At 39.2% G+C, this 27,286-nt stretch overlaps 3 protein-coding genes across 13 annotated transcripts; 2 read left to right on the plus strand and 1 right to left on the minus strand.

Moving 5' to 3' along the window:
• Positions 1-738: 738 nt before the first annotated feature.
• On the minus strand, positions 739-5,172 carry emp1 (epithelial membrane protein 1). 10 transcript variants are annotated; one of them, XM_067441126.1, is made up of 6 exons: positions 4,909-5,172; positions 3,645-3,737; positions 3,438-3,555; positions 3,200-3,308; positions 2,742-2,882; positions 739-1,491 (listed from the first exon to the last, which is right to left on the minus strand). In XM_067441126.1, the coding sequence occupies exons 3-6, from the start codon at positions 3,513-3,515 to the stop codon at positions 1,331-1,333; spliced, it is 489 nt and encodes a 162-aa protein (XP_067297227.1). In that variant the 5' UTR covers positions 3,516-3,555; positions 3,645-3,737; positions 4,909-5,172; the 3' UTR covers positions 739-1,330. The 10 variants fall into 10 exon arrangements, with proteins under 10 accessions (XP_067297227.1, XP_067297225.1, XP_067297226.1 ...); XM_067441124.1 differs by having other exon boundaries at positions 4,649-5,172; XM_067441125.1 differs by having other exon boundaries at positions 3,438-3,558; positions 4,909-5,171.
• Positions 5,173-7,697: 2,525 nt separating this feature from the next.
• On the plus strand, positions 7,698-16,051 carry si:ch73-90k17.1 (proteoglycan 4). The gene is made up of 5 exons (XM_067441129.1): positions 7,698-8,231; positions 8,381-8,499; positions 12,883-13,036; positions 13,123-13,241; positions 13,788-16,051. The coding sequence occupies exons 1-5, from the start codon at positions 7,919-7,921 to the stop codon at positions 15,774-15,776; spliced, it is 2,694 nt and encodes an 897-aa protein (XP_067297230.1). The 5' UTR covers positions 7,698-7,918; the 3' UTR covers positions 15,777-16,051.
• Positions 16,052-17,375: 1,324 nt separating this feature from the next.
• On the plus strand, positions 17,376-27,202 carry LOC137073013 (uncharacterized). 2 transcript variants are annotated; one of them, XM_067441130.1, is made up of 18 exons: positions 17,376-17,794; positions 17,923-18,063; positions 18,203-18,321; positions 18,504-18,672; positions 18,918-19,030; positions 20,190-20,994; positions 21,108-21,232; positions 21,752-21,998; positions 22,130-22,266; positions 22,339-22,429; positions 23,113-23,235; positions 23,610-23,782; positions 25,626-25,723; positions 25,803-25,930; positions 26,082-26,262; positions 26,348-26,489; positions 26,570-26,639; positions 26,847-27,202. In XM_067441130.1, the coding sequence occupies exons 1-18, from the start codon at positions 17,416-17,418 to the stop codon at positions 26,867-26,869; spliced, it is 3,264 nt and encodes a 1,087-aa protein (XP_067297231.1). In that variant the 5' UTR covers positions 17,376-17,415; the 3' UTR covers positions 26,870-27,202. The 2 variants fall into 2 exon arrangements, with proteins under 2 accessions (XP_067297231.1, XP_067297233.1); XM_067441132.1 differs by having other exon boundaries at positions 17,944-18,063.
• Positions 27,203-27,286: the final 84 nt, after the last annotated feature.

Consider the following 27,286-nt stretch of genomic DNA (forward strand, 5'->3'; position numbering starts at 1 on the left):
GTGAGACTATCCTGTGCTATTGCCATCTACAACATAAATGGAAAGAAAATGTTCAATAAAATAAACTTAAAGGAATAGTTCACCCCAAAATGAAAAATCTGTCATTAATTCCTCACCCTCATGTCATTTCAAACCAATAAGACCTTCATTTATCTTTGGAACACAAATGAAGATATTTTTGCTGAAATCCGTGAGCTCTCTGATCCCTCCATAGACAGCAATTTAATGAACACTTAAGGTCCAGAAAGGTAGGAAAGACATTGTTAAAATAGTCCATGCGATTCCACCTTGATTTTATGAAGCGAAAAGAATATTTTTTGGGTGTAAAACCAAATAATCACTTTATTCAACAATTTTGTTCTAGCCTGTGTCAGTCTCCTACACAGTTTCTGTTGTAAAAAGTGCAGCACACTGGAGATCTACAGCAGCTAATGCTGTTCACGTGAGCACCGCGACGCATACGCGGGAGCTTCAGCGTAAACAGCGTAGGAGACTGGCACAGGTGAGCGGGATTGTTGAATAAAGTCGTTATTTTTATTTGGTTTTGCACCCAAAATATATTCTTGTTGCTTCATAAAATTAAGGCTGAACCCCTGGAGTCACATGGACTATTTTAACAATGTCTTTCCTACCTTTCTGGACCTTAAGTGTTCATTAAATAGCTGTCTGTTGAGGGGTCCGAGAGCCGTCGAATTTTAGCAAAAATATCTTCATTTTTGTTCTGAAGATGAACAAAGGTCTTATGGGTTTGGAATGACATGAAGATGAGAAATTAACGACAGAGTTTTCTTTTTTGAGTGAACTATCCCTTTAAGACAAAGCTAGTTCTTAAAGTGCAAGTGATGTTTAAAACTACACTTTTATAACCTTTTTCTGTACTTTATATGTACAACTTTTCTTTATACATGTTATAAATACATTTTATACAATTCATTTATATACTGTATTTTCACTTCACCTTCGCCATGTTTACACACTAACCCCTGCAATAAAGTTTGTTCAGACCCTCTAACTGCCCTCAGTGCTTTGTGCAACTAGGAAGATGGCCAATCAAACCAATCTTTAGCATTACTCTAAATAAAAATGCAAAAAAAAAAAAAAAAAATCACTTGTTCCCTGTCAATTTTTCCTAAAATGCTGAGTCAAGACTTTCAGATATTTTAAAACTTGCTGAGAAGTTTAAAAAAAACTGCTGATGTTATGTTGTACACATTTCTACACCACAACACTCTGAAGTAGTACAGTTAGTCGAAGACCACAGTAAAGTCTGCATGACAAAAGAAAGGAATATCCAAAGCTGTACATTAGCACTGAGAGCGAGGGCTAAAGTTTAATCCACTCTCTTGCGCAGGACAATGTACATAATTCCTGTGAAGAGGGTCAGCAGCCAGCCAAACCAGGCCATGATGTAGGACCAGCCGTACCAGCCATCCTTCTCACCCCTGTGAAAGTGATCGGTGTAGACTGACAGAGCCACCATTATGCAGAAACCTAGAGGCCCAAGAGAAATGTACAACACAAATGAATGTCTGTATCACGCATGTTTTTATTGCGTGCATAAACCTGAGACAACTAGTGGTCAACCAAGGCCAAAATATCTTGCATCAAGCTTATATATTTAATCTTATATCAATATAATAATATTTGGCATTTTCTATCAGCAAGGTTTTCTGTTTGGCCGACAAGTGTTGGAAGTGAACTTTTATTTTGAAATAAATACTTTTATTTATTTTACTTTTAGATATGTGGGCAAATGCATTGTCGTCTCAGTGCATGCATTGTTTTAGTTTGGCAGGGTCGCCGCTAGCTTAGCTTAGCATAGCTTAATGAATGGAATCCTATGTTGCCAGCTAGCAAGCTAAGCTAGCGGCGACCCTGCCTAACTAAAACAATGCATGCACTGAGACAAATATTAATTTGCCCACATATCTAAATGTAGAAAAAAAGTTGAATAAGCCCTATTTCTAAAAACGGTGTTCCTTTAACAGTTTTGTCTAAAAAAAAAAGTGAGAATATGTAAATATAAAGAAATATAAATAAAGAAAGCGAACAGTATACAAATAAAGTAAAATAAATAGGGGGGGGGGGGCTCTTGAACAGGATGAAGGACAAAATTCTTATTTTGTTTAAATATATTTTTTTCATTTAGTGAGCTGCCCTTAGGAAGCAAGAAGATACATATTTCACAGGAAGACAAATTAAGTACAATTTATTTACCTTGATCTTTGAAGAACACTCAAACATTAAAAAGGTTAAACTGGCCAATGTTCTTCACTGGAGAATTGGGCATTGTGCAGTTTAACTGCTCCGGACAAACAAGGAACTTATGAAAAACCATCAAAAACAGCCGTGGATCATTCAGGGAACGACACAGTATTGGGAATCAATAGTTCATGAACTTTTGAACAGGGTCATTTTAATAAATTCAGCAGTTCTTTTGTCTGGTGGACTATATGTAAATATGTCATATCATGTAAATAAGATTTCATCTTGATCTCATATTAGGAAAATGTTACCGTTACTACATGGCGATTTCATATGAATTTGTATGATTATCAGAAAAAAAAGTACGCATGAAGGTCCACCCCAACTCCACCCCTAAACATACCTGTCACTGGGGCATAAGCAAAAATGTATGAGAGCGCAAACTGATACGATATTAGCCACCAATTCACTTAAATGAAAAATAGTTACAAACTGCCATGAGATTGTGTTGCAGATTTACAGAAGCAGGGACTTACAGGAGATGAGCTGTACAACTCCAGAGATGGTGAACCGTTTTCCTTTACCAAGAGTAAAGAGTTGGAATATGAACACGCACAGAGAGAACACGGCAAACAGGCAGGACAGCACTGCAAACGCCTGAACCGCCTGCAGATAGTCTAGAAAGAGGGATTAAAGGGACGTCTGTACACTTCAAAATAAAGGTAGCTTACTGTAATATGTGAAGATTTAACATCCAGAAACTTTTCCATTGAACAAAATATACTTTATATTGGAAAAGAGTTATTTATATTATTCAAATTTATTTAAAAAAATAATAATAAATGGTTCGCTGAAAGGTTCTTTGGGGGATCCCAAAATGATGCTTCTATGGAAATTATTGTTTTTGAACCTTTATTTTTAAGTTTACAAGTGGGGTAACCAGTGAATATACACATATGCCTGAAAAAGCCTACTCGAAAAATGATTCTCTTACCTTTCCTGTATGAGGTCGGTATATCCATGTACACCCAGACATCATCATTGTTCTCCATCACCCATCTGCCCCACAGGTCTGTGTAAAGGGTCCTTGTGAACCACCATGCCTGGGAAAATAAAAACTACCATTAGCTACAAGCAAAATACAATAAAGTTTACAACTGCAAATTACTGACTACCACAATGACAGTACAAATACTTACGTATAACAACACACACATAATTACATAACTTACATCATCTATAGTTGCCCAAAAGAGGAAGAATATTGTAGTCAGATGAAGCAAACAGATTCCCGCCAGGGCCTTCAACATATTCAGAGGATGAGAAGGAGAAACAAGGTGGAACAATATCCTGCTGAAAGGGAGGGAAATATTATAAGACATGACATCTTGTGTTTAAGAAATACTCCCAATCAAAGGTCCTGTGAAATTTAGCATTACTTTATGCGCTCTTATGATGACTGACTGAGCATAGCCACGTTTCGCAATGGAAAAAGTTGAATGTGCCACTGCCAAAACTGCGTCCTTAAAGCACTGGTGTTGAGGAGGAAGAGGGGTTTGGTGATATTAATTTTCATTTACAGTACTTTTACTTTTGTGCTAATAATAATCAAGATGTGTGTATTTGTACCCAAGTCATTCAAATTTTCCCAATATGCTGACAACAAGCAGCCATGGCCTACGACTTCACCACACGAATCCAACGCAATAGATAGCAACTGTTTTATTATCTAATAGTTTAACCTCTCCTTTTGGGAGACTAGCTTTGTTTCAACAAAGATTAGTTAGCCTACATATCTCCAACGACTGATAAACTACAACAGAGTAGAAGGGTTTTTTAATGCCCTTTTCTTAAAGTCACGCATACAGTAGGTGAACGGAAATGTCATTTAAAATGCAGATGCATGCTGCTCATACAGACAACAAAATTAATAGAATATATTGTGTTAAATCCCATTTAATAATAAACTATAACAGATCAGAGCAGACCTTTTACATTCCCGTTAAAAATAACGCTGATGCGATCAACAAAGCGTAGCAATCTGTTATTAATTGTCAATGTAGGCTACATTAGACGAATCTACAATGGTTCCTATTGCGAAAGAGATGATTTTCGCGTAACGTCATACTTTCGGGTGCAGCTTCATCCAAATTCTAAACGATTACCGTTCAAAAAATGGGCTATTTCCCTGTTATGTCGATTCGAATTCTAAGATGCTTATTTGAATTAATAAATAATAACTTTACAACCTTCTACAGCGATGGCACAGATAATAAAACGTTACCTTGGGTATTTTAAGCTCTCAATTTATTTCTCGCTTTTCGTAGCCTATCTGATGACCCACCATCCGAGGATTCGCACTTCCCCGCACCTCGTCCGCTGCCTCGCCCCCCTCCCGCACTCTTTTGCTGCATAGAGGACCCCACCCATCCCAAGGACTTACTTTTAAGTCCTTACGTATCCCACATCCAGAAAGCCAAATCCTAGAACCGTATAGTCGCTCACGGGGAAATTCATGCACGATGTGCAGTAATGGACACACAAACGCTGGTCTCTCTGAATGTCAAAACAGCCACCAAAACATTTTATTCAAATGCCGAAGTGCTCAATGTTTAGACGCCTCCTTAAAAGCACTGGAAGTTATACTTTTGCCGCATGCTCAGTTATTCTTTGCTAGAGTTTGCGACGTCGTCATCCCATTACCTAAAGCTGAGATGTGCTATAGCTACACCGATCTATCCGCATGCCGCAGCATCCTAACTCAGCTCTTCTGGAGATGCACGGTGACCGCAGACTCCACGCTCGCCCGGTATCGCGCACATAACTGCAGGGTTAAAAGCCCTCGCACCGGGCCATACGCAGCACATGGCTACCCAACAATAGGGCGATCCCAGCGCCAGTCAAAACCCATCTCTCCAATCACGAGAAAGTAGCGCAGGGCAGAAAATGATGCGCAGGTACTTTGCAGAGGTTGATGAGTCATCTAAAGTAGGTTGGGAGCGACACCTACCGCGGATTTAATGGAACGGCATGGGATGGTTGTCCATGTTTTTTCTCTTTGCATTGTGCATTTTGGACAATTCACTTTAAAAAAGAAAACTACCCCATGATTTACTCACCTTCAAGCTATCCTAGGTGTATGACTTTCTTCTTTCTGATGAATACAATCAGAGTTATAATATAAATCTTCCAAGCTGCAGTGAACCACCATGCGTCGGCTGGATTTTGTAAGAAAAATATCCATATGTAAAACTTTATAAAGTAGTAAAATATATAGCTTCCCGCATGCCTTCCGTCCAACATCATAGGCTACAACGCATCATTTACGTTTCTTTCGTTATACGGAATTAAGCTAGAAATGTTTAGGCCCTATATTTATAAAGTTTTAAATATGGATATTTTACTTAGCCTACACAAATTCATCGCTCCGCTCCAGAAGGCCTTCATTTTAACCTCACCGGAGCCGTGTGGAGGATGCACTTTTTTAATAGCTTCAAACTCAATGGACCCCTGCTTCCATCATAAAGTTTGGAAGCATAGGATATTTATTAATACTCTGATTGTGTTCATCAGAAAGAAAGTCATATACACTGGATGGGTTGAGGGTGAGAAAATCGTGTGATAACTGTCCAGTCATATACACTGGATGGGTTGAGGGTGAGAAAATCGTGTGATAACTGTCCTTTTAAACTAAATCGTAAATTAGAATATGTTGGTGATATTTTGTGTGTGTGAGAGAGAAATATAATCGTAATAAATGGTTCATTTTCATTCATCTTGAATTTATACTTATAATGCCACATCGAGAAGTTTTTAATGTGTTAAATTAATGCAAATTGCAAATGTAAAATAAGTAAATAAATAAAAATAAACGTGCATAGGCTCTCACAAATTGTTCTGTTTGATGTTTTTACCATTTTAGCTTTTGCTCTATTATATTACTTGTTTCGCTTCAAGCATTTTCAAAAAGAAAATGTCCAAAAGGAGTCCTTTATGGAATATGCTGCACCCTGATCATACCAAACAACCATTTAATATAGGCTGTAATTTTCCAGATTATAAATTCCCACTCAAATCTTGAGTGTAGCCTTGAAATAAAAGTATAATTTGCTAATCGGTTTACATTACTGTAGTAGTGGTCCAAAGTTAAATATTAAAATAGCTTTTTTGGATTTTTAAATATTTCAAAATGCAATTTTATTGTAATGTCATTCAATCAGTTCACTCCAGTCTTCAGTATCACATGATCCTTCTAATATGCTGATCTACTTAATTATCATCAGTTATTATTTGTGCTCAATTATTAAAAATGGTTATTTTTTGATATTTTGAATTCAGAAAACTGTTTTTGCGTATTAGTATTTTTGTGGAACCTGTGATACTTTAATTTTGTCAGGATACTTTGATGAAAGCTTAAAGAATAGCGTTTATTTAAAATATAAATAAGTTGCAATAATTAGAAATGTTAACGCCACTTACCCCAGATTTTTTCCACAAAAATCTGAAGCAGCACAAATGTTTTCAACAGTGATAAAAATACTACTACTACTACTACTACTACTACTACTACTACTACTAATAATAATAATAATAATATTTATTGAACATCAAAACAAGATTTCTGAAGAATCATGATAATGAATCAATTTTGGATAAAAAAAAAGTAGGCTAAGCTCTATTCCAAAACGACAAATGTCAAACTCCTGAAAGAATAAATACTATTGGAAAGGCACATTAACATTCTGCACAATACATTCCAAGTTTTCTGTCATATTCAGAGAATTGTTATATGGACTGATCTTTTGAACTGTGGTGATATTAAAACTTCCCTCTATGTAAAAAAACTGTGCAAAATTCTTCAAAATAATTTATTATTTGCCATGTCCACCAGGGAAGACAAATTATAGCCTAATCTATGCAAAGTATGCTCGTCATTCATTTAATATTAAAGATAAAAAAATGCCGTACATTTCAGTAGTATTTATAGCCTAATTATCTTTATGTTAGTGGTGTTAAAAAGGTTTATTGGGTGGAGCAGGGGTCTCCAACCTCGGTCCTGGAGGGCCACTGTCCTGCAAGGTTCCCAAATAAATAAAACTGAACCGGCTAATCGTTATCTTACACGGCCCTGTGTTGCGGTCGGTTTCATTCCAGTTTTAGATCAATGCGCACTTCTTCTGCCGAGCCCGCACTGCGGTTACGCAGCGGACTTCTTCCCGGCAGTCAAAGCGGGCATTACGTCGTGAAAGTGAGGACTGAGAGGCCCTGACCGTGAGGGTTTAGGGTGCCATTAGAGATAGGGGCCTTGGGCCGCAGCACTAGTAAAACACTAATTAACTGGTCCAGGTGTGTTTAATTGGGGGGTTGGAGCTAAACTGCAGTACAGAGTTTGGTGTTCCCATCGTGTATTGAGTGTTGAGGGCCGTGCTGTGCCAGAAAATCCAGGGCCACTTTTTGGTCACAGTCCGCCTATGACCGTTGGACAATTAACTTCAGCTGTGGGCCATAGCGTACAGCTCCAAGGCGTTTTTTTCACCACTTCACTTGTTTTAATCTGTTCTCAGGCTCTTGAGTTGCCTTATTTTATGTTATAGCTTACGCTCATTAAGTTGCTACTGGTTCGAGCGAGTAGGCCTTATAACGGTAGAAGTTAAACACGAAAAGTGACTATAAGTAGCCTATATCACTAACGAGTGGGAGATTCAGCTCCAGAATGAATGCACGCGGTCATCTCTTAATACTCGGTGTTTTATTAATCGATTTTCAAATTGTTTTCTGCAACGAATTTGTCCAGAGGAAAAATCCCCTATCATGGCCCAATGTCCACGACGAGATTTCAGGAGGCGATTTCTTCAAGTTTTGGCGAAACTCAAAACAGCGAAGAAGTGTGAAATCCATTATAGACGGACGATTTAAGACTGCCGATGAACAGGCACCACAAATTAGTCCGCATTTCGAATGCGGCAACCGAGTCTTAAAAGTTTTTTTAAAGCAAGCCGATGTCGTCAATCTCCGAATTCTTGGACGTAAGTGTAAACAATCAAGTGATTTGCACCTATTATAGCCTATAGCGAACAATTTATATGGATATTTAAAAGGAACGTATTTTGTCTATTAATACCTAATTAATATCTCATTAGTCATCCTAAACTGCAGCGATGTTCTCTTCTGACAGCGCGTGGAGACCTCCTCCACTTGAGCCAGTTAGCAGCTTTTTGTGGTGTTTCCATCAGGACTACAGGTTCAGATGTCCACCTGCTGTTCAGCCATGAGTCATGTTATGTGAAACAAGAGGTAAGCTTCCATTTGGTTGGCTTTAATTTTAGTCACTGTAAAAGTGTTACTTATTAAATAAAACGTTAGCTTAATTTTAGTTTTAAATTAATTGGGTCTAATATGTTAAAGCGGCAGTCTGTACTTTTTTTTGTTTAAAGTAAAAAAAAAAAAAAAAATATTTGAGCAAGTAGGCCTACACAACAAGCCCATATTCAAAACTATCTCCTTGCCTTAGCCCCATTCGCAATAATAAGCTTACAATAGTTATATTTTGAGTGGTATGTTGGATTTCCACGGGTCATATATTGTCTTTGCGTCATAATGTCACGTCTATACATAGAGGAGGAATCCGGCTAGTAGGCTATCCCATGTGAGGAGGGGATTATTTGTAGCCTATCCCTATGCTAAGAGCGTCTGGAGTAATTAAATGTAATTTTGATTGGTGAATTGTAACCAGAAAGTCCCAAATGTCATCAGTGACAACTGGAGATTCACCTGTGGTCAAAAGCAAAATAATAGCCTGACAAGCCTATTATTTATGACGTTGGGTCTGAGAACTCACCATTTACAGGGCTCAATCCGAGGGGTGGGGATAAGCGGTTGTTTTTCAAACTCCCTCTGCACACGATAGGATAGTGCTACAACCAACCAAAGCAGAGCGGAGCTAGCTAATAGATTCAGCTCTCGCCGTATCTGGTCGGCAAAACTCCGAACACATCTTCGCTCCTTAAGAATGATTTCAGTGCCGCTCTCTTTTCTCAAAGAAAATCTTAACTCCAAGTCTTCCAGAGTCAGGGCAAAAGCTGATTTGAAGGACCGCCGTTCGCCAGCTGCTTTGTTTACAAGTAGCACGCAACTCTGCCGTCATTATGTTAAGCCCGCCCACCGACTCTATACACGATGTGATTGGCCTTTCCCGAATTTTTTTTTCCCAGCTCAGAAGTCTATTGAAAGTTGCTAGACAACACTGAGCAGATTCAATTTAATGTCGCTAAAGCCGGGTGCACACTGTGCGAGGGGTTTTTTTTTTTTTTTTTTTTTTTTTTTTTGCAACAATTTGGCCGTCTGAGACAAATTTAGGAAATCCTAAAAGATTCCTCAGATCCTAGGCTAAAATCTGACGTCTTTGGTCGTTAGTTTGACATGTTCACCGGCCGCCGATTAATGAACTCTTCGATCAAATTTTACCTCAGACGAAATTCTGGCAGTGTCAGAAGATTTGGCACGGAATCCTGCAGTGTGACTTCTCCGACAACAGTCAAATATCTCGGTTTTTCAAGACAAACTATGACCAAAACGAGAGCTAGAAATTTATTTGTAGCCAGCATTTCAGTCCCGCATGTAATGCAGCTCACTGTCACTGAACGTGTCATTCATTGATGATATAAAGCTCCGGGTGAGATTTCTTGCGCGCGTCCGTTTTTAGCGCGCCTAAACTATCGTGCAGTCTGACATTAATGACAACTGAGATCTTACAGTGTGACACGGGGATCATGTTCGTACAGTCTGACAAGGGACATTCGCAAAGGATTTTGAAAAATCGCACCGTGTGCAGGACCCATAAGATTAGATCTTCTGCCGCTAAGGTGCGTCCCTTAGCGGCAGAAAATCGAATAGGTTTCTAGGCTAGCAAAATAATACTAATGACTTTTACGGAATCTACAGGTAATGCTAATACACACTATACACGTAGTCACACAATGCTAAGGCTGTTAACATTAACAATTTGAGAAAGTATGACAATACTTTGTATGGTTTGCTATTATGAACGATCGGTAGATTTTAATGACTGCTGGTAGCATGATTTATTGTAATGTTTTTTTTTCCCCAAAAGTGGCAGACGTGTTGCTTGTTTAGATGAAATTTCCCAATGAAAATTATTATTTAGGTTAAACTCCAAGATGTAGAATCTGTGATTTAATCTGAAGTACAGTATCCACACAGGTGTGTTGACTGACAGAAATCTGCATATACTCCTAAAAACATTAAATTAATCCGCGCTGAGGAGCCGCCGACGCACAACTCTGTTGCGGGTTTCAAACAGAGATGGTGATATGGGGGCAAATCTTCCTGTTTAGGTGTAAGGTACATCAAAACCTTAATGCTGTGCATTTCAAGGCACTTCAGTGGGCCTTCAAAATGTTTAGCTTTCATGACCGTTGTTCACGCTGGTTTAAATATTCTGGTGTGATTGAATGTTTAATACACATAGCAGAATCGGGGAAACGTACATATTAAGCTCAAGTACCCATTAAGCACAATATCGTTGAGCAATATCGTATCAAATGTCTATGCTGTTGGCTCGTCGCGTGAGTAAACATCAGTAAATGACACGATCGCGTGCTTGATCAACGGTTACTCCATTGTTGTTCTATGTATAACGTAACACTAGTCTGACGTGCAAAACTGTTTGGCTTGCTACTGCTAAGGTTTAGTCGCATACAATAGTCCATAAACCGAATCATGTCCTCATAAACTGCGAGTAAACACACACAAATGTTGACGGGCCAATACAGTACATACCACAGAGATGGACGTCTTGCTGTTTCTCCCGTTCAATTTATTTCAGCCTCCGAATGATTCTGGATCATATATCTAGTAGCTGAGATCGATAGCCATGGGTTTCTCCACGCTTGAGGACGTCACCGCTTTGCACGCTCGTCATTCTTTACCTCCGCCCACACGATACGCCTCCAGGTGCTCGGTTTTTTTCCAGAAAGACTTGGTACAGCCCATATTTCTTTTATAAATATAATAAAACTAAAGACTTTTCGGAGATATGAAGGATACAATACTACTCTATAGGTACTCAAGATTGACTGAAACTGAGTGTTTCATCCCCCTTTAATGCAATTATATAATCAACCAATCACATGGCAATTGCTTCAATGCAGGGGTGTGGTCCTGGTCAAGACAATCTCCTGAACTCCAAACTGAATGTCAGAATGGGAAAGAAATGTGATTTAAGCAGTTTTGAGCATGGTAGGTTGTTTGTGCCAGACGGGCGGGTCTGAGTATTTCACAATCTGCTCAGTTAAGCCGGGTGCACACTGTGCGATTTTGCCCACCGTTTGGCCGTCTGGTGGGCAATTGGTTTCTTGAACATGACAATGAGTTCACTGTACTAAAATGACCCCCACAGTCACCAGATCTTAACCCAATAGAGCATCTTTGGGATGTGGTGGAACGGGAGCTTCATGCCCTGGATGTGCGTCCCACAAATAACCATCAACTGGAAGATGCTATCCTATCAATATGGGCCAAAATTTCTAAAGAATGCTTTCAGCACCTTGTTGACTCAATGCCACATAGAATTAAGGCAGTTATGAAGGCGAAAGGAGGTCAAACACAGTATTAGTATGCTGTTCCTCATAATCCTTTAGGTGAGTGCAGTTTCATGGGTTTTATTTTTTTCAAATGCCAAATGATCGTGATGCTCACGTTTACAAGCCAGCGTCATTATAGTCGCCTAGTCTATTGGTTACCATTTTACAGAATCTATATGATACTTCAAGTCAATGTTTGAGTGCTAGGTAATAACCATATATCGTCAATATTATATCTACCATAAAGCTACCATAGATGAATCTGTACATTTTGAAAAATCGATTTGCGTTATAGCTTGTGGCAAGACAAATAAACAAATATCACAGACATGTTAGGTATCCTAAAATATGATTTTTGTACATCTTATGTATTTACTTGCCATGACTATAACATCCGGCATTCAAGCGATAGTTGGACTCGCACGTCTGAATTTAAGTGGTGGTGGAAGTGATGTATATGGCGTAAAGCTTTTTTTTTTCCTTCTTCTTTTTGTTCTCGGGTTACGACCCAAAACCTGAAGTTTAAAAGTACGATTAAAAACGATACAGACCCCGTCAGGCTATGGCAGACATGTCACTTAACCTATTGTAAGTCGATGTATCCTCACAAGAGTCTTGAAAATGTATTATGAAGGTTGAAAAGTTACCTGGTGCTGATTTAAATGCTTTTGCCATTTAAAATAAAATGTAATAGTATAGTGTTTTTTTTATATATTTTATTTTAACATAACTATTACTCAAACCAATACCCTGTGCACTTAAATGTCTCTGTAGATTTTGGTGAGCTTAATAGGTCTGTTTACCCCAAATGTAATTCAAAAAACATACATATGAAATCTATAGCCCATGTATCTTTGTGTCATTTGTACCAGACCGCTTCCTTGATCTGTCAGGTTCCCTTGGACATCAGTTACTATAGATGTATCAAACAAATGGTTTCAGCCATGTTTGTAAGCAAGTGTCCATTAACAGGGTTTACTAGGGTAAAGTGAGTGGTGTTTGGCTGGTCATATAAACTCAATAAGATGACCCTTAAAACAATGCTCTTTATTTGTTTTTGTTCAAAACATTACAGGAATCTGAATATGTATTGACTCTAAGCTGGTATGGGGCACAGCATGTTCTGTCCTGTCCTGTAAGTGTGACCCCTCCCTCAGTAGTCTGCGAGAACAATTCCATGAAAATTACTATTGTTGCTGATGGGACTGCAGATGAACTGTCCATTGCATGTAAGTATTGAGTAATGGAAAGAACATTTCTGTGGTGACTTACTCTTGTGGTCTTTCTGATATGTTAATATCACCTGTTTCCACAGTTAATGGGGAATGGGCACCTCTGCTTTATGTGGCCACTGAATGCTGGCACCAAGAGCAGTCTAAACAGGGGTCACTCACCTTCTCTGTTCCATATTCAAGCTGTGGTGTCAACTTCAGAGTGAGTTGTTGGGGGTTTTGGCAATATTTTACCTCTTACGGCTGTTTCATACTGCAAGCGTGTTTTAAAAAAAATTCCGGTGTGCATGTTAAGCAATGAGTGCATTCACACCGGGAACAGGAGCAGCAGTGAAGCTGGGGTTTCAGTGCCAAGCTTATTTTTGATATGCTGTAGACGATCAATTAAAGTGATAAACCTATTGAAGTATGAATGAAACGACATGATCTGTTTTCTTGGTGGTTTACCATTTACATGCAACTGTTGTAGCCTACACCTCCTTATATTAACAAACTTTCAAGACTATCAAGCTTATAAATGACTAGTTGTTTTTATAAAGAAATACTTATGATATAAATGATATGTAGCATTAGAGCCGCTGCTGTGACACTGTATAGATGCTTCGAGTGTGAACATGTGCGCGTCTGGAGCTGTAGTGACAGTGAAGTTGCACTGATATAAAGCTCACTCACAGCTTGTGCTTGCAGTGTGAAACAGCTGTTATAGATTTGGAATTTATGTCTGATGTTTGGTTTAAATGTGATTCAGGATGGTCTCTTCATTCTGGATTTGAAATCAAAAGGCAAGATGATTCCTCTGTCTTGTCCATATAAGCCAATGGCAGTGTTTCCAGTCAAGGACCCGGTTCTTTCTGAGACAACCCAACAACTGCCACAAAACCAACCCAATGTATACCACAAGCCACGAACTGTATTTCCTAGTCAGATTGTGGAGCAGGAGCAATCACTTCCTGTTGTGAAAGAGGAAAGAATTCTAAGTAGATCACGCTCCTCATCCTCAAGGGGTCGTTGGCTACCTAAATTGCCATCTTTGCCTGGCTCTTTTAATCTGGCTGTAAACTTCCCATTTTCACTTCCTATACCAAAACATCCGGTGCCTCTCAGACATCCTTTGACTAATAAACGTGTTCCTCTGCCCCCTCCTCCGACTGCTCCTCTGACACCACCTCATTATGCTCCTCCGACCCCACCTCCTGATGCTCCTCAGACCGCTCCTCCGACTGCTCCTCCGACCCCACCTCCTGATGCTCCTCTAAACAATCCTGCGAACGAGCCTGCGATTGCTCTTCCGACCGCTCCTCCGACCCCACCTCCGACTGCTCCTCCGACCCCACCTCCTGATGCTCCTCTAAACAATCCTGCGAACGAGCCTGCGACCGCTCTTCCGACCGCTCCTCCGACCACACCTCCTTATGATCTTCTAAACGATCTTGCGACTGCTCCGCCGACCGCTCCTCCGACCGCTCCTCCGAACTTTGATCTATACGGTGCTCTGCCTGCACCAGTCTCTAGCTCTAACCAGGATATTACAGAGGAACTCACTGCTCAGATCACGAAGGCTCCTAAATTTCAACATCACTACATGCAGTATCCTTATAGGTTCCAAAAACCTGCTGCATCTCCTCAATCTGAGCCAAAATATCAATTTTCAAGGGTGCCTATCCCTAGTCCTTCACTGTATCAGCCTTCTGGGTTTGCTCAGAACTACAACTTTCCTAGACCTAATCCGCTTCAAGAAAATCCTTCTCTTGCCAGTTTAGCACAGTTTCTTCCACCTGGGTATTTCATTTGCTCTCACAATCAACAAACACAGCTCCTCCCAGAGATGATTCGGCCTCCTGTTCAAAATCCTGCTCAACCTTTACAGTATCAAAAGCCTGAAATTTCTCAGCCTGCACCTGCTGTGCCTCCCATGAATGGTTACTCACAACAGCAACTGACAAATGTTGCGGCTTCTAGCCCTGATGATTCCGATACTCAACTTTTCCAGCCAACTCAAAATTTCCAGACTTCTCAACACCACCCATACTTTTACCAAAGTAATTATGGTCAACAGGGTTCCACCACATCTCCCTTATCCCCTGCTTCTCCACTTATTCCCATTAACCTGCAATCTCAAACAAGCCGTTATCACTCTTATCCTGCTCTGCAAGATCCTAGACCCTTCTATCCAGAATATTATCAAAAGCCTAGTGGGTCAGTCCAACTGCCTTGGTCAACCAGTCGCCTTCCTGTTGCAGGGCTGTCTCAAGAGTCAAAAACAATGGTGCAAGCTTCAAGCCATACACCAAAGTATCTCAAGTATCAGACTGGTGGTGATCAGTCTCTAGATCTTTATCAGAGCCCTGTTGTCCTTACCTCTGGCCGAAGAGTTTCAAGTAATTTACAATACCAGCCTAGTCAGCTTTCCACATTCCCACGTGCACCATTGAAACCAGAGGTACTTTCAGCTGATGTTTCCACAGAAAATACTAGATCTAGTCACAAGGGATTTTTCCAGCCACGATCCATAGCTCCAAAGTTTACTGGCAAAAATCCTATGTCCTTGCCACAACCCATGCCTCGTTTTTTCTCTGTAAAGGAAAGTGCGCCAGTTGCACAACTTCCTTACAGACAGGGCCCTTTAGTAAGGGGCATTCAGAATCCCCATGTCCACTCTGAAAGGCCAAGTGAACCAAGAAGTCAGACACCTCAGAATGATACCATCACACCGTACCAATTCTACAGACAAGTATAGCTCTAGAGTGACATTTTTGGATCCCCACACTTCAGATCTACCTCCCAGGAAAAAAGGCAACCACCAAGAAAGGCATCACACGCTGAATCATATTTTTACAGTCCTTCAGCTGCTGAAGTGCTCGATTACAATGTGGACCGAACTGGTGTGCAGTGTCTTTTGAGAGGTGGTTTAACTGATTTTGAGCCTTTGAGAAAATGAATTAGGATGGTGTGTGGAAATGACTTGATTTAAACTGTTCTACTGATAATGTAATAAATATTTTGTAAACTGTACTTGTTGCCCTTTTTATTGACTGAATTGGACCTTCAACACAGTTTTTGCATGAATTGTGTCTACTCTGAATTCAGTTTCACTGTTGCTTTTCACAACACAATTGCTTCCTATTAACACTTATTTTAAAATACAATTGCTTCATTGCTATTTTGACACACATACTCTCCCAAGAAAATTAAAAATTCAGAATTTTGTGTGCTTTGTTCAGTCTCCTGACTGACCATTTATACCCACACCATTGACTTTAAGGCCAGCAAAAAATATCAGATATATTCATACGTTTTTTGTTTGTTTAAATTGTCAAATAACAAAATGGCCTCCTTGCATATGCCACACACACTCTGATTTCCAGACATTAAATCAATATATATATATATATATATATATATATATATATACACACTCAACAGTTATGAAGAAACCTTTATCTCAAGAATATAGAAGTGTGATGTGAATATTGAAAGAGTATGTATCCTTCCCAACTATGTTCATCAGGGTTTGCTTCTCTAAGCTTGCAAAAGTGACAACCCCTTTAGTGCAACCTTGTTTTTTTGTTTTACTTTCAATTAATTTATGTTAAATAAAAATGATGCAGTGTTTAGGACAAATATAGAGCAGATTTAAAATCTGGCAGATTGGTGGAAAGAGAAATTTTGCCATATTGTTATACAGCCATACCCATTCATTTGTGTATACTGTATTTTTCACTGTTTTGAAAGCAGGGATTTTAAACTATGGACCAGAAAGGAGTGATGGGGTCCTGATCAAGTAAAAACCATGAAAAATGTACTAGTCAATAATTTTATTTGATTTTAAATTAGCACATGATAAAATGTTAGCAATAAATTAAAACAAGTAAATACACTTATTAATGTATAAATAATTTCTTATTCACACATAATGTGAAAATAATGGGAAAAAATGGAAAATAACTAAATGTTAAATTGACATGATAAGTGTAATTGTAAGTGTAATGAAATAAAAATATAGTTAGATTAAAATATGTGCAAAAGTAAAACTGTAAAAATGTGTATAGAATAATATTAAAATAAGTAAATAAAATAGAATGAACATACATTTATAAATATTTTAGCAAAAGTTAAGGGAAAAAACATAAGTAGCCTATAGCCTACCTACATCAGTTAAATAAACAAATAAAGTGTAAAAAATCTAGTTAAATCTAGTTAAAATTAAAACAAATAAATGAGATGCAATTACATGAATAAAATGTGATTAAAAGAAAACGAGTGATACCGACAAAAAAAGTGTCACGTCACTGACGTATATTTACAGGTGGTCTAGATTAATTTGTTGATTGGACTTGCCGTTTGCCCCTGCGCGTGTGAGGTGAAACAAACTGGCGATGTCTTGCGAACTTAAAACTTTCATTACAGTCTTTATATTATCAACAATGGCATTTCATCTTAATTGTCGTACTTTTAGCGCTTCGTACAAGCGGGACGGTTATCCAGGAAAAGGCCGTTTCAATAGGGCTAGTGTGTTTTACAATTTCGCGGACGAAAACGGTGCGCTGGAGGTGAACCTAACAGATCCAAATTTAAAGAGCGTTAGACGCGCGAGTTCAAAACGTGAAACAATACCTCTGCAGTCGAGTAAGTATATGTATGACTTGCGATCAAACGACAGCGCATCTTTGCACTCGAACAATGAAAAAACTCCATTCAGAGGTTTCCACAAAAAAGCTTTTGAAGTCGAAGCTGGATTTCAAGGTGACGCACCAGGTGTGTTTTTTTCTTCCCTCTTTCTAAATGTGTGTGTGTGTGTGTGTGTGTGTGTGTGTGTATTTTAAAATGGGTTACATGAAAATTCCACCAAGAACGCTTTCATTTTTTTTGTATTTTATGGACAGCATTTGGGGGAATGTTTCCAGGTGGGTCTAGCGCTCAATCTACTGACATGTGGCTGGCATTACCCATGGTACACTGCTCAGAAGAGGCAATGACCTTGACAGCCACTGGAAGAGAATACACGCAGATCTTTATAGATAGAGGTGAGAATAAAGTGTCTGTTATTCATGTTTAGTGTTAATCGCTTTTGCTTAACATTTTACAAACTATATAACTGGCCTTACAATTTACAAACTATATAACTGGCCTTACAAACTATTATCTGGTGTGCTTCATTCACAGTGAATGCAGCCCCACTGCCTTTATTCCAGGTGCCTGCATATTGTGGATATTCTGTCAGGGTCACATGGAAAGATATGGTCCTAATGGCCCCATATGATGGGTGCTACATCACACAAGAGGTGCCAAATATGTCGTCTTATGTAGTTCCTTCCTTTAGTTTGCATTTACCAAGCATACAAAGAGCAAAGAGGGAGTAGCTATATTGTTTTGTGCTTGACAAAGTTGACATTACTAGTCCTGGCATTTCTGACAGCTTGCTGTTTAATTAATCTGCCTTTTAATCAGTCTTTCCCCTTTTCAGAATGGCAGTTATGTTCTATCACTGCAGTGGTGGGGCAGTCCCATAAAGATATCATGTCCTATGACACCTGTGATCTCACAACCAACTCCTTCTGTCTTGTGCTCTCAATTTGGTATGGTTATTGCCATAGAAGGCGCCCAGGAAGCTGCTGAGAAACACCGGGTTAAAGGTAAAAGTGTTATTCACACATTTGAGATTGTGTTGTTTTTTTGTTTGTTTGTGTGTGTGTGTTATGGCTGTCACTGGAGCAGAAGAACATTGCCACATTTTTAATTAGGCTAATGTTTTTTTCAACCTTTTAATACACAAATGATTGAATGCAATACTCACATCTATCCAAATTATTATTATTAATCTTTTTTTCACAACTTAATCCTTTTTTGAGGTTTGACATTTGTGTGTGTGTGTGTGCAGTGAATGGTAACGTACTGCCTCTCCTGTCTGAGACGTGTGCATATCGTGTACATTCTCCTCCTGAGGCCGTTCTGCTCCATGTCGCTTTAAGCTCTGAATGCGTGACTGCAACGGTAAGAAACGGAAACCTGAAATTAAGGTCAATCTGAGTGTCTTGAACTTAAAATAAAACATTTATAAATCTTAGTTTTTAAACTCTACGGGTGGGTTGCACCAACAAGGATTAATCGTAAATCTAGATTAAATCAAGGTTTATCTTATAATTCTGTTGCACCAAACTTTAACCCTTGTTTAAAAATAAGCAGGTTTAAATTTAACTATAATTTTGATCCTGGATTTAATTTCTATTTAAAGGGATAGTTCACATTAAAATGAAAATTCTGTCATCCTTTACTCACCCTCAAGTTGTTTCAAACCTGTATTCATTTCTTTCTTCAGCTGAACACAAGGGAAGATTGACCTCCATAATATTTTTTTTCCTACTATGGAAGTCAATGGCTCCGGTTAACTGTTTGGTTACTGACATTCTTCAAAAAATCTTCCCTTGTGTTCAGCTGAAGAAAGAAATGAATACAGGTTTGAAACAACTTGAGGGTGAGTAAAGGATGACACAATTTTCATTTTAAAGTGAGCTATCCCTTTAAGATAGTTTAACTTTAATCCTGTTGCTCCATAACTTTAAACTCAGATTTAAATCTCAATTATGGATTAATTTTAAGTTTACATGCGAGGAGGTTTAAAATAAAGCCTAGAATAAAGCCTTCAATTATGAAATATTGTGGAAAAACTGATTTTAAAAAGACTTAAAGGGTTAGTTCTACCAAAAGGAAAATTATCATTAATTCCTCACCCTCATGTCATTCCAAACCCATAAGATCTTCGTTCATCTTTGGAACACAAATGAAGATATTTTTTATTAAATCCGAGAGCTCTCTGATCCCTCCATAGACAGCATTTTAACTACCACCGCGCATGAGTCGTTCTCCCATAGAACTTGGAAGAACTGCACTGTTTGCATTCACCTTGTTGACCACTATGGGAGGGTCAGAAAGCTCATGGATTTCATCAAAAATATCTTTTGTTCTAAAGATTAACAAAGGTCTTACGGCTTTGGACTGGAAAGACATGAGGGTGAGTAATGACAGAATTTTCACTTTTGGGTGAACTAACCCTTTAATATCTGTAATATAACAAGATCTTTGATGAAGTCACTGCTTGCTTTGACAAAATGAGCCATGTTTCAGTTCAAGAAGATTACTTGTGTTTCTGTAGGATGGAGAGAACATCCTCGCTGTCATCTTGGATGGAAAGCAGTTCACTCTCTCTTGTCCATTTCCTTACCACCTGTCTCGATTCCTTCCCTACCTTCATTCTCGACCATTAAATAAACCACTGCAGCCAAATCAGGAGCAAGTGTCTTTTATTCCTGATGTTCCTGCTTTCCCAGCAGTCCTTGGCACCGTACGGCAGCCTGCACCTAAACCAGATTCATCTAAACCTGCTGTGATCCCTCACCTTCCTTATGAACAACCTGCAGTACCGCAATTCCCTCATACCTCTCGTCCGGACAAACATCCCATCCGTCAAATACCCACAGTTTTTCAGCACCAGAAACAGCCTGCTCCCATTCATCCTCCAGCATCTCCTGTTGAAACTCCTCCTGAGCCGTCCTTACAGCAACATTTGCCTCTGCATGTGGCTCAAATACCCCAAACCCATGAAGAGATGGTACCCCAATACCCAGTGATGCCACCAGCACAGTATGCACCGTACGCTATATCCTGCCCCCCTTATCCTGAGTCATTCTGTTCTAAGTACCCCATCCTGAATCATCCCCCATATCATCAGCCAGCCATGACCACTGCTTCACAACCATCTGTTCAGCAAAACCCATGGATCTCATTTCCTCGACCTACATACAAGCCAGTAATCCAAGAGACCCTGTTCCCTCAGTTCCCTGTCTTTCCTCCGACTCCCCCTGCAGAACCCCCCAAGATGTCTCCATCACTTGTTTGCACAAGGAATCGATTAATGGCAACTTTGCCCTCAACTAGAATGAACTCCATTGAAGTCAAAGGTGAGCTACGGTGTAGCAATATTTTCATTGTACATGACAGAATTTAAACTTCCTTGATGTACATATCAAAACCTTGTGTTTTTTGCTCTTCTCTGTGGTGGTAATATTTGAAGATGTGAAGAAAAATACCTGGTTCTCCATCGCATCTGTCCCAGCAACCTGTAACTACACACTGAACTCCAGAGGTGGCAGTGTTGAGCTCTCTTCACCACTACCTTCCTGTCACACACACAAAAAGGTGAGCCGAGCCCTCAGTGCTAAGATTCTGCACCTTCCAATATTTTATTGAATTTGAATAATTAACCCTTAAGTCAAAGTATTTATAATTAAGCAAATTTAGTAGATTTCAGCAAATATTGCAATGCATCCTTTTTTTGTTTTTAAATTACTATTTTTTCTCTCGTCAAAATGTAATCAAATTTATTATATTTGCCAAATAATGAACTAAAATTTGTATGAATTACAAAAGGTTGCTTTAGAAGTCAATTGTTAGATTTCAGACAGAGGGCATGGTTAAACAATGTAAAAAAAAAAAAATCTTAATTGAGAATGGAAAATGTTTTTGTAGAATGACTAGAATTATGTTAATAAGCAACTGGTCTTGGTAATGAGATGGGTCACCCCACTTTTTTTGTTTTTGTAACTCAACTTTGTTTAGGGTTGAATTAGGGATGGCTTTTGCTTCTTTCTGCATTTTGTCCCTTGTTTATCAGGTGTCATATATGGCACTTTTTTTCTCTCCCTTTTCTCTCTTCAGTCCGCCACAGTGATCTCTCTAAATGTCAGGTTCTGGGATTCCTCTCAACTGCGTTTTCGGACCCTACAGCTTCAGTGTCACCACTTTGAAGATGGTGGCACACAACGTACAGTTTCTCAATTTAAACCCCTGCATCAGATCGTACCCACATCCGCTCAATCACCATCTAAATTTCAAGTGGTGTGTTCTAGCCAAAATATGAGTGTAACACTGCCACCTGGACCAACATCTGGCATCATTGTACAAGGTGAGTTTGAGGTCGGTTCAGGGGACGAACATCTGTGTTCAAATTATAGGTTGATTTGAAGTCATGTTATTTAATAACATTTGTTTTTAATATTTTAAAATGTAAAGTTTGCCATTGATTTTCTTTTATAGCTGCTTCCAGTGAGATCAATTTGGAAGCTGTCCCCATTTTGGAGGCTCCAAGTCATTGTGGGTACTCTGTAAGAAGGGGTAAAGATGGTGCCATCCACGTCCTCCTCCCTTACTCTTCCTGTCACATGACTCATAAGGTCTGTAATGTCATTAATTGTTATGCAAATTGTATGACTTTGACTTCATGAATATTTGTTTCTTTGAATCAGGATGGACAGTACAGAATTATATTCAAATACCAGACACCGAGAGGGCGCAAAGTTGAGTCCTTGCTGTCGTGTCAGGCAACTTTCAGTCAAGGTACAAATAAATAAACGAGGGAAGTTTATAAGGACAGACCCTTATCCCCTCGATTTTGACAGAGGGAGCGAGTCTACTCTGATGTTCATTTCAAGTAGATTACACTTAACTGAAGTGCATGATATATTTATTATGTTGAGATTTAATAGCATAATACGTGTAGCTACATTCTTTTTTTGTGTGTAATTGTTTTTCAGCTCGTATACCTATAGGATTTTAAATATTTTTCCAAAATTTTTTATGCATATAGAATGCTCTGTAGGGAATTCCAAGGGATCAAGGGCTTAGTGCATTTCATCCGAAGCCTTATGCATGAGTTCCACCAGTTGGGGGAATTGTCCATGAGATGGAGGGTGGTTAGTGTGTGTGAAGGACATACAAGTTTGGGGTGGAACGCAGCCCAGACCCTCAGTCTGAGGGTCTGGCTACATAAGACAAGGCTGGATGGGCTTGCTTGCACCCCCCCTCTAATTAGAATTAGACCCCATTGACATGCATTATACAGACACCTACATCTTGGATGCCCTGGGGGAAAGCAGATAAACATACAATTTTCATTTTTGGGCGAACAATCCCTTTAACTGCATTACTTGTCTGTTACCCCTAACACTGCTTATGAATGGGTTCAGGCTTTCCAAAAAAAAAAAACTAAAATTTTTATAATTTACATTTTTGTTGTGTAGAATGTAATGTTGCACCTGAGCAGCGGTTGGTCTGTGGATCTGTGGCTTTTTCATCATCAGCGTGCTATGACAGAGGCTGCTGTTATTCTGTAGATACCCAGTCCTGTTATTACCCCATGGACGGTGAGCCAGACAAACTTTACATTCAAACGGAATAAACCTTAATTCAAAATTGGTACTTGGTGTGGTGGTTTACCATTCTAAAAATGTAGTCAAATGAATGGACTATGGTGATGAGAAATTATTTACAATTACAAAAAAAGTGGCTTCAGAAGTAAATGTATGGCCTTAAAAACTTATTAAATGCATTCTTTTAACCTTTTTTAATGTAATATTTTTTTAACATAATGTTAAACTGACAGCCATATTTTACAATATAATTTTTTGTTTGTATAAAATTGGCCTTTTTTGTAAAGAATTATTTCTTATAATCAAATAATAACTTTTTTAGGAAGAGAAACATGATACCTAACAACTTCTTTGTGTATCCCAATCAGAATGCACAATGGATCGCCATTTTGTTTTCTCGGTTCACTCATCTGTCGCGGATCCGCCCTTTTCCCCAGCGACCCTCGTCACGGCTGGAAACAGCTCTTGCACACCCTATAAAGTTACAGCTGACTTGGCCCTCTTCAAGATCCCGTTGGATGAATGTGGGGTGCACAGATATGTGAGTAGATTAGTTGCTGTAGGTATGTATCTGAGATTGTGTTCACACTTGTAGTTCGGTTCTTTTGGTATGGACCAAACCAGAAAATGATAAATTTAGTCCTGGTTTGCTTGGCGTTCACACTGTCATCATGCTTGCCAAAGAAACAAAGATAAGTTTAACAAAAATTGAGCTTTAGCTAGTCACAAATTTTGTGATGGAACTGACTAACCATCTGTTCACCCAAACCATGCTGTGTGCTGGACTTAATGTGCTTGTTTTATGTGCGTACATATTAGGGCTGCACGATATTGGAAAAAAAAAAATTACATTGCGATATTTTTTGCCCCAACGATATATATTGCGATATTGAGAGCCATCAATCCAGGCTAAAGTCAATAATTACCATTCCGTGATATTAAGAAATGTTGGAAAGTATGTGCAAACATCAATTTAAACCTCCAGTAGGTGGCAGCAGGTGACCGCCTTAATGAGTGAGTCACTAAGTCGTTCATTCCATGATTCATTCAAACGCTGAATCGTTCACACTTGTTGCTATGAGTAAGACGTGTTACGGGTCTGCTGTGAACGATTTTCACTGCTGAAATAGAACAACAACACTAAATATTGCATCTAAAATGTAATGTTGCATCTCAATGTTAATTAGTTGTTTATGCAACTGTCATATGAAATCAGTGTCATTTTCAATCGGTATTCAGGAAAACGCTCTAGTGTTGTGATTTCTCTTCGAGAGACTGCACGAGCGTGACCTTATTATCATCAGTTCATTATATATTATCCACAATCGATTGCCACTTACACTAAATTAATGCACAAACATTCTTGCATTTTGGTGATTTGCTAGGTATTTTTAGTTTTAATCAGGCTCTTGTCCGTCAGTCAAGTAAAATTCTCTTTCACTTGTCCCTTCAAAACACCCACATGTCCCGGACAAGCGTTAATGTCGAGCCCTGCTTTGTATTCGTCGTAAAGATCTTTGTGGTGCCGTTTTAACTGATCAGACAAATTGGTGGTTTTCCTGTTTTGTGGCCACAAGACACTCCATTCAAAGTACCTCTTTTTGGTCAACATCCTCCTTTATGTAGCCGAAATAGTCCCAAAAAGATGATTTCTGGTACAAACCTTTTTTTTTTTTTCTCTTCTCTTCGGATCCTCTTCGTTGCGCATTTTAGCAGTGAATGTTTGGCCGTGAGCGGTGAGGAGGGGCACAGCAAACCAATCACTGTGCAGGCATGAGGAACGTGCATGTCACTCCAGCAACAAACTTGTGTTTACTGTGTGCTACCGTTCTCTTAATACACCACGGGCTACTACCCTTCACATCGCATGTTCCGGCGATTTGACTATCGCACACGCGCACATCGCGATGTCGATGTTAAAACAGAATATCGTTCAGCCCTAGTACATATGATGGTTTTCTGAACTGCTGAGAACTCACAAAGAGCTTATAAAATGTGCAAATGAATCCAAACAGTGGCAGGAGTTCGCCTCACACAAACGAAGACCTGCTACAAGATGACGACGGTTCCAATGCCTGTACTGAACTGTAATGGGTAGTAGTTCATATGACGAGAACAACCAGGTATTCTGTCGTTTTAGGGTCGCATCTTGTGACACCACGTCCTGTTTTTTGGTTCGTTTAGATGTCTTTGGTCCGTGTTATGTTCATATGTCAGTCGAACTGCACCAGAGAGTTAGATGGCAGCATTTACATTTATTGAATGAACTGAACCGCACCAACAGAGCAATCCCACCGGAGTTCGTTTTAATCAAACCAAATCTTCCAAGTGTGAACACACCCTGATAGTATGTATACATGCAAGTCTAACTGGACTGTCTGTAGGAGGTGGGTAAAACGGTCATCTACATGGTAGAGATCCTGAATAGAGTGCAGCCCATCAGTCTAAATTACGGCACCATCACTAGAGAGTCACCTGTAAGGTATATGTGAAATCACAATCTCACCAATGCTTCAAGAATTGAGCAAAATGCAAACATTTCATGTTCCCTGTTGCCCCAGGCTAATGGTTGAGTGTCGGTATTTACCCGGCTCTGTGGTTAGTTTGGGTTACCTGGTGAAAAGCCCCTCCCTCGGACCTTCTATCAAAGCTCAGGGGGTGTTTGGAGTTCAGCTCAGGATTGCAAAAGGTTTGTTCACAACACAACCTAGCTGAATCATCTGATCAACAATAAATCATTTCCTGCAAGTGTATTCCGTTTCTGTGATGCACGCATTAATTACTTCTGCAACGAAAAAGTGGTTTATCTTGTACGTTAACTGCAGCCTCCTTTCATTCAGATGAGCTCTATGAAAGCTTTTACCCACAATACCACCAGCCCCTGCATATGCTGCTGGGGAAACCCCTTTACCTGGAAGTGCGTCTGCTGAACCCTCCAGACCCCACAGCTATGCTGCTGGTGCATTACTGTATTGCATACCCGCGCTCTGCAAAATCAGCATGGATCCTTATTTATGATGGGTACTTGATGTTTCTTCCTAGACAATAATCTTATCACTTGAACTCTATCTGCTCAAGCAGCAGATTAATTCTACGTCATTTTTAGGTGCCCAAATTTTCTTGACCAGACCCCAACCCACACGGCTCCTGCTACGCCTCCAGAGGCCCTGACCAATCATGTTAGACGATTCACGGTCACTACATTCCAGTTCCTGTCTGAAGATGCCAACCTGCAGGCAGATGAGGAGGTAATAAGCAGCTCTAGAAGTGTTTAGAAGATTATGGACAAAATCAACTTCTGAAACGTCTCCTTTTTGGCTCGTCACAGATTTATTTTATGTGTTCAACGGAGGTTTGTCTGCCCTCAGATGGTCCGTGTGTTGAGGGCTGCTTTGCAGGTGAGTGTCAGCCTTTCTCCCAGTATGCAGTTATAATTTATTACATTGTTTTCTTCCTTTTTAAAATTTATTTATCTGGCCCTGAATAGGTCTACTATATTCTCTAAAGCTCTTGACAAGAGAAGCTCTGTTTTTCTGCTCTCCTGTTTTAGTCATTTGTACAATTTGCTGGTTGTATTTCATTGACCCAAAGCACTATCTCTCCAGATTCCTCTAATGTGAAGTTCTGAAAGAAGACTTATGAGCTGGATACAGCCCAACTAGTAATAAACCTCTTTTTTGTTTTGTTTTTGGTTTAACAGATGTACACAGTGTCTCACTAACAATTGTAAAGCAATAAATCTTTGAAATGGTAATTTTCTTATGCTGAAGTTTTACTCAAATGTCAACAATTAGATGAATTTTAGAAGAAAAGGCTGAGAAAATATTGATGTCTTGATTTGTTGCTAATGCTAACTCATAGTGGATTTATACACAAGTTCAGCATATATTGTGAAACGAATAGCTATAAATGTTTAATAAAAAAAAGTTTTGCAGTGATTCAAACGAACCTGCAGCCGTCAGCTGTATTTCTGTTTGACTCATTTCTGTATCACTGCATGATTCAACGTTGCATTTAGGTGTGCACTTATTTCCTTGCATTCATG

The sequence above is a fragment of the Pseudorasbora parva genome, chromosome 4 (genome assembly GCF_024679245.1).
Source record: "Pseudorasbora parva isolate DD20220531a chromosome 4, ASM2467924v1, whole genome shotgun sequence".
NCBI lineage: Eukaryota > Metazoa > Chordata > Actinopteri > Cypriniformes > Gobionidae > Pseudorasbora > Pseudorasbora parva.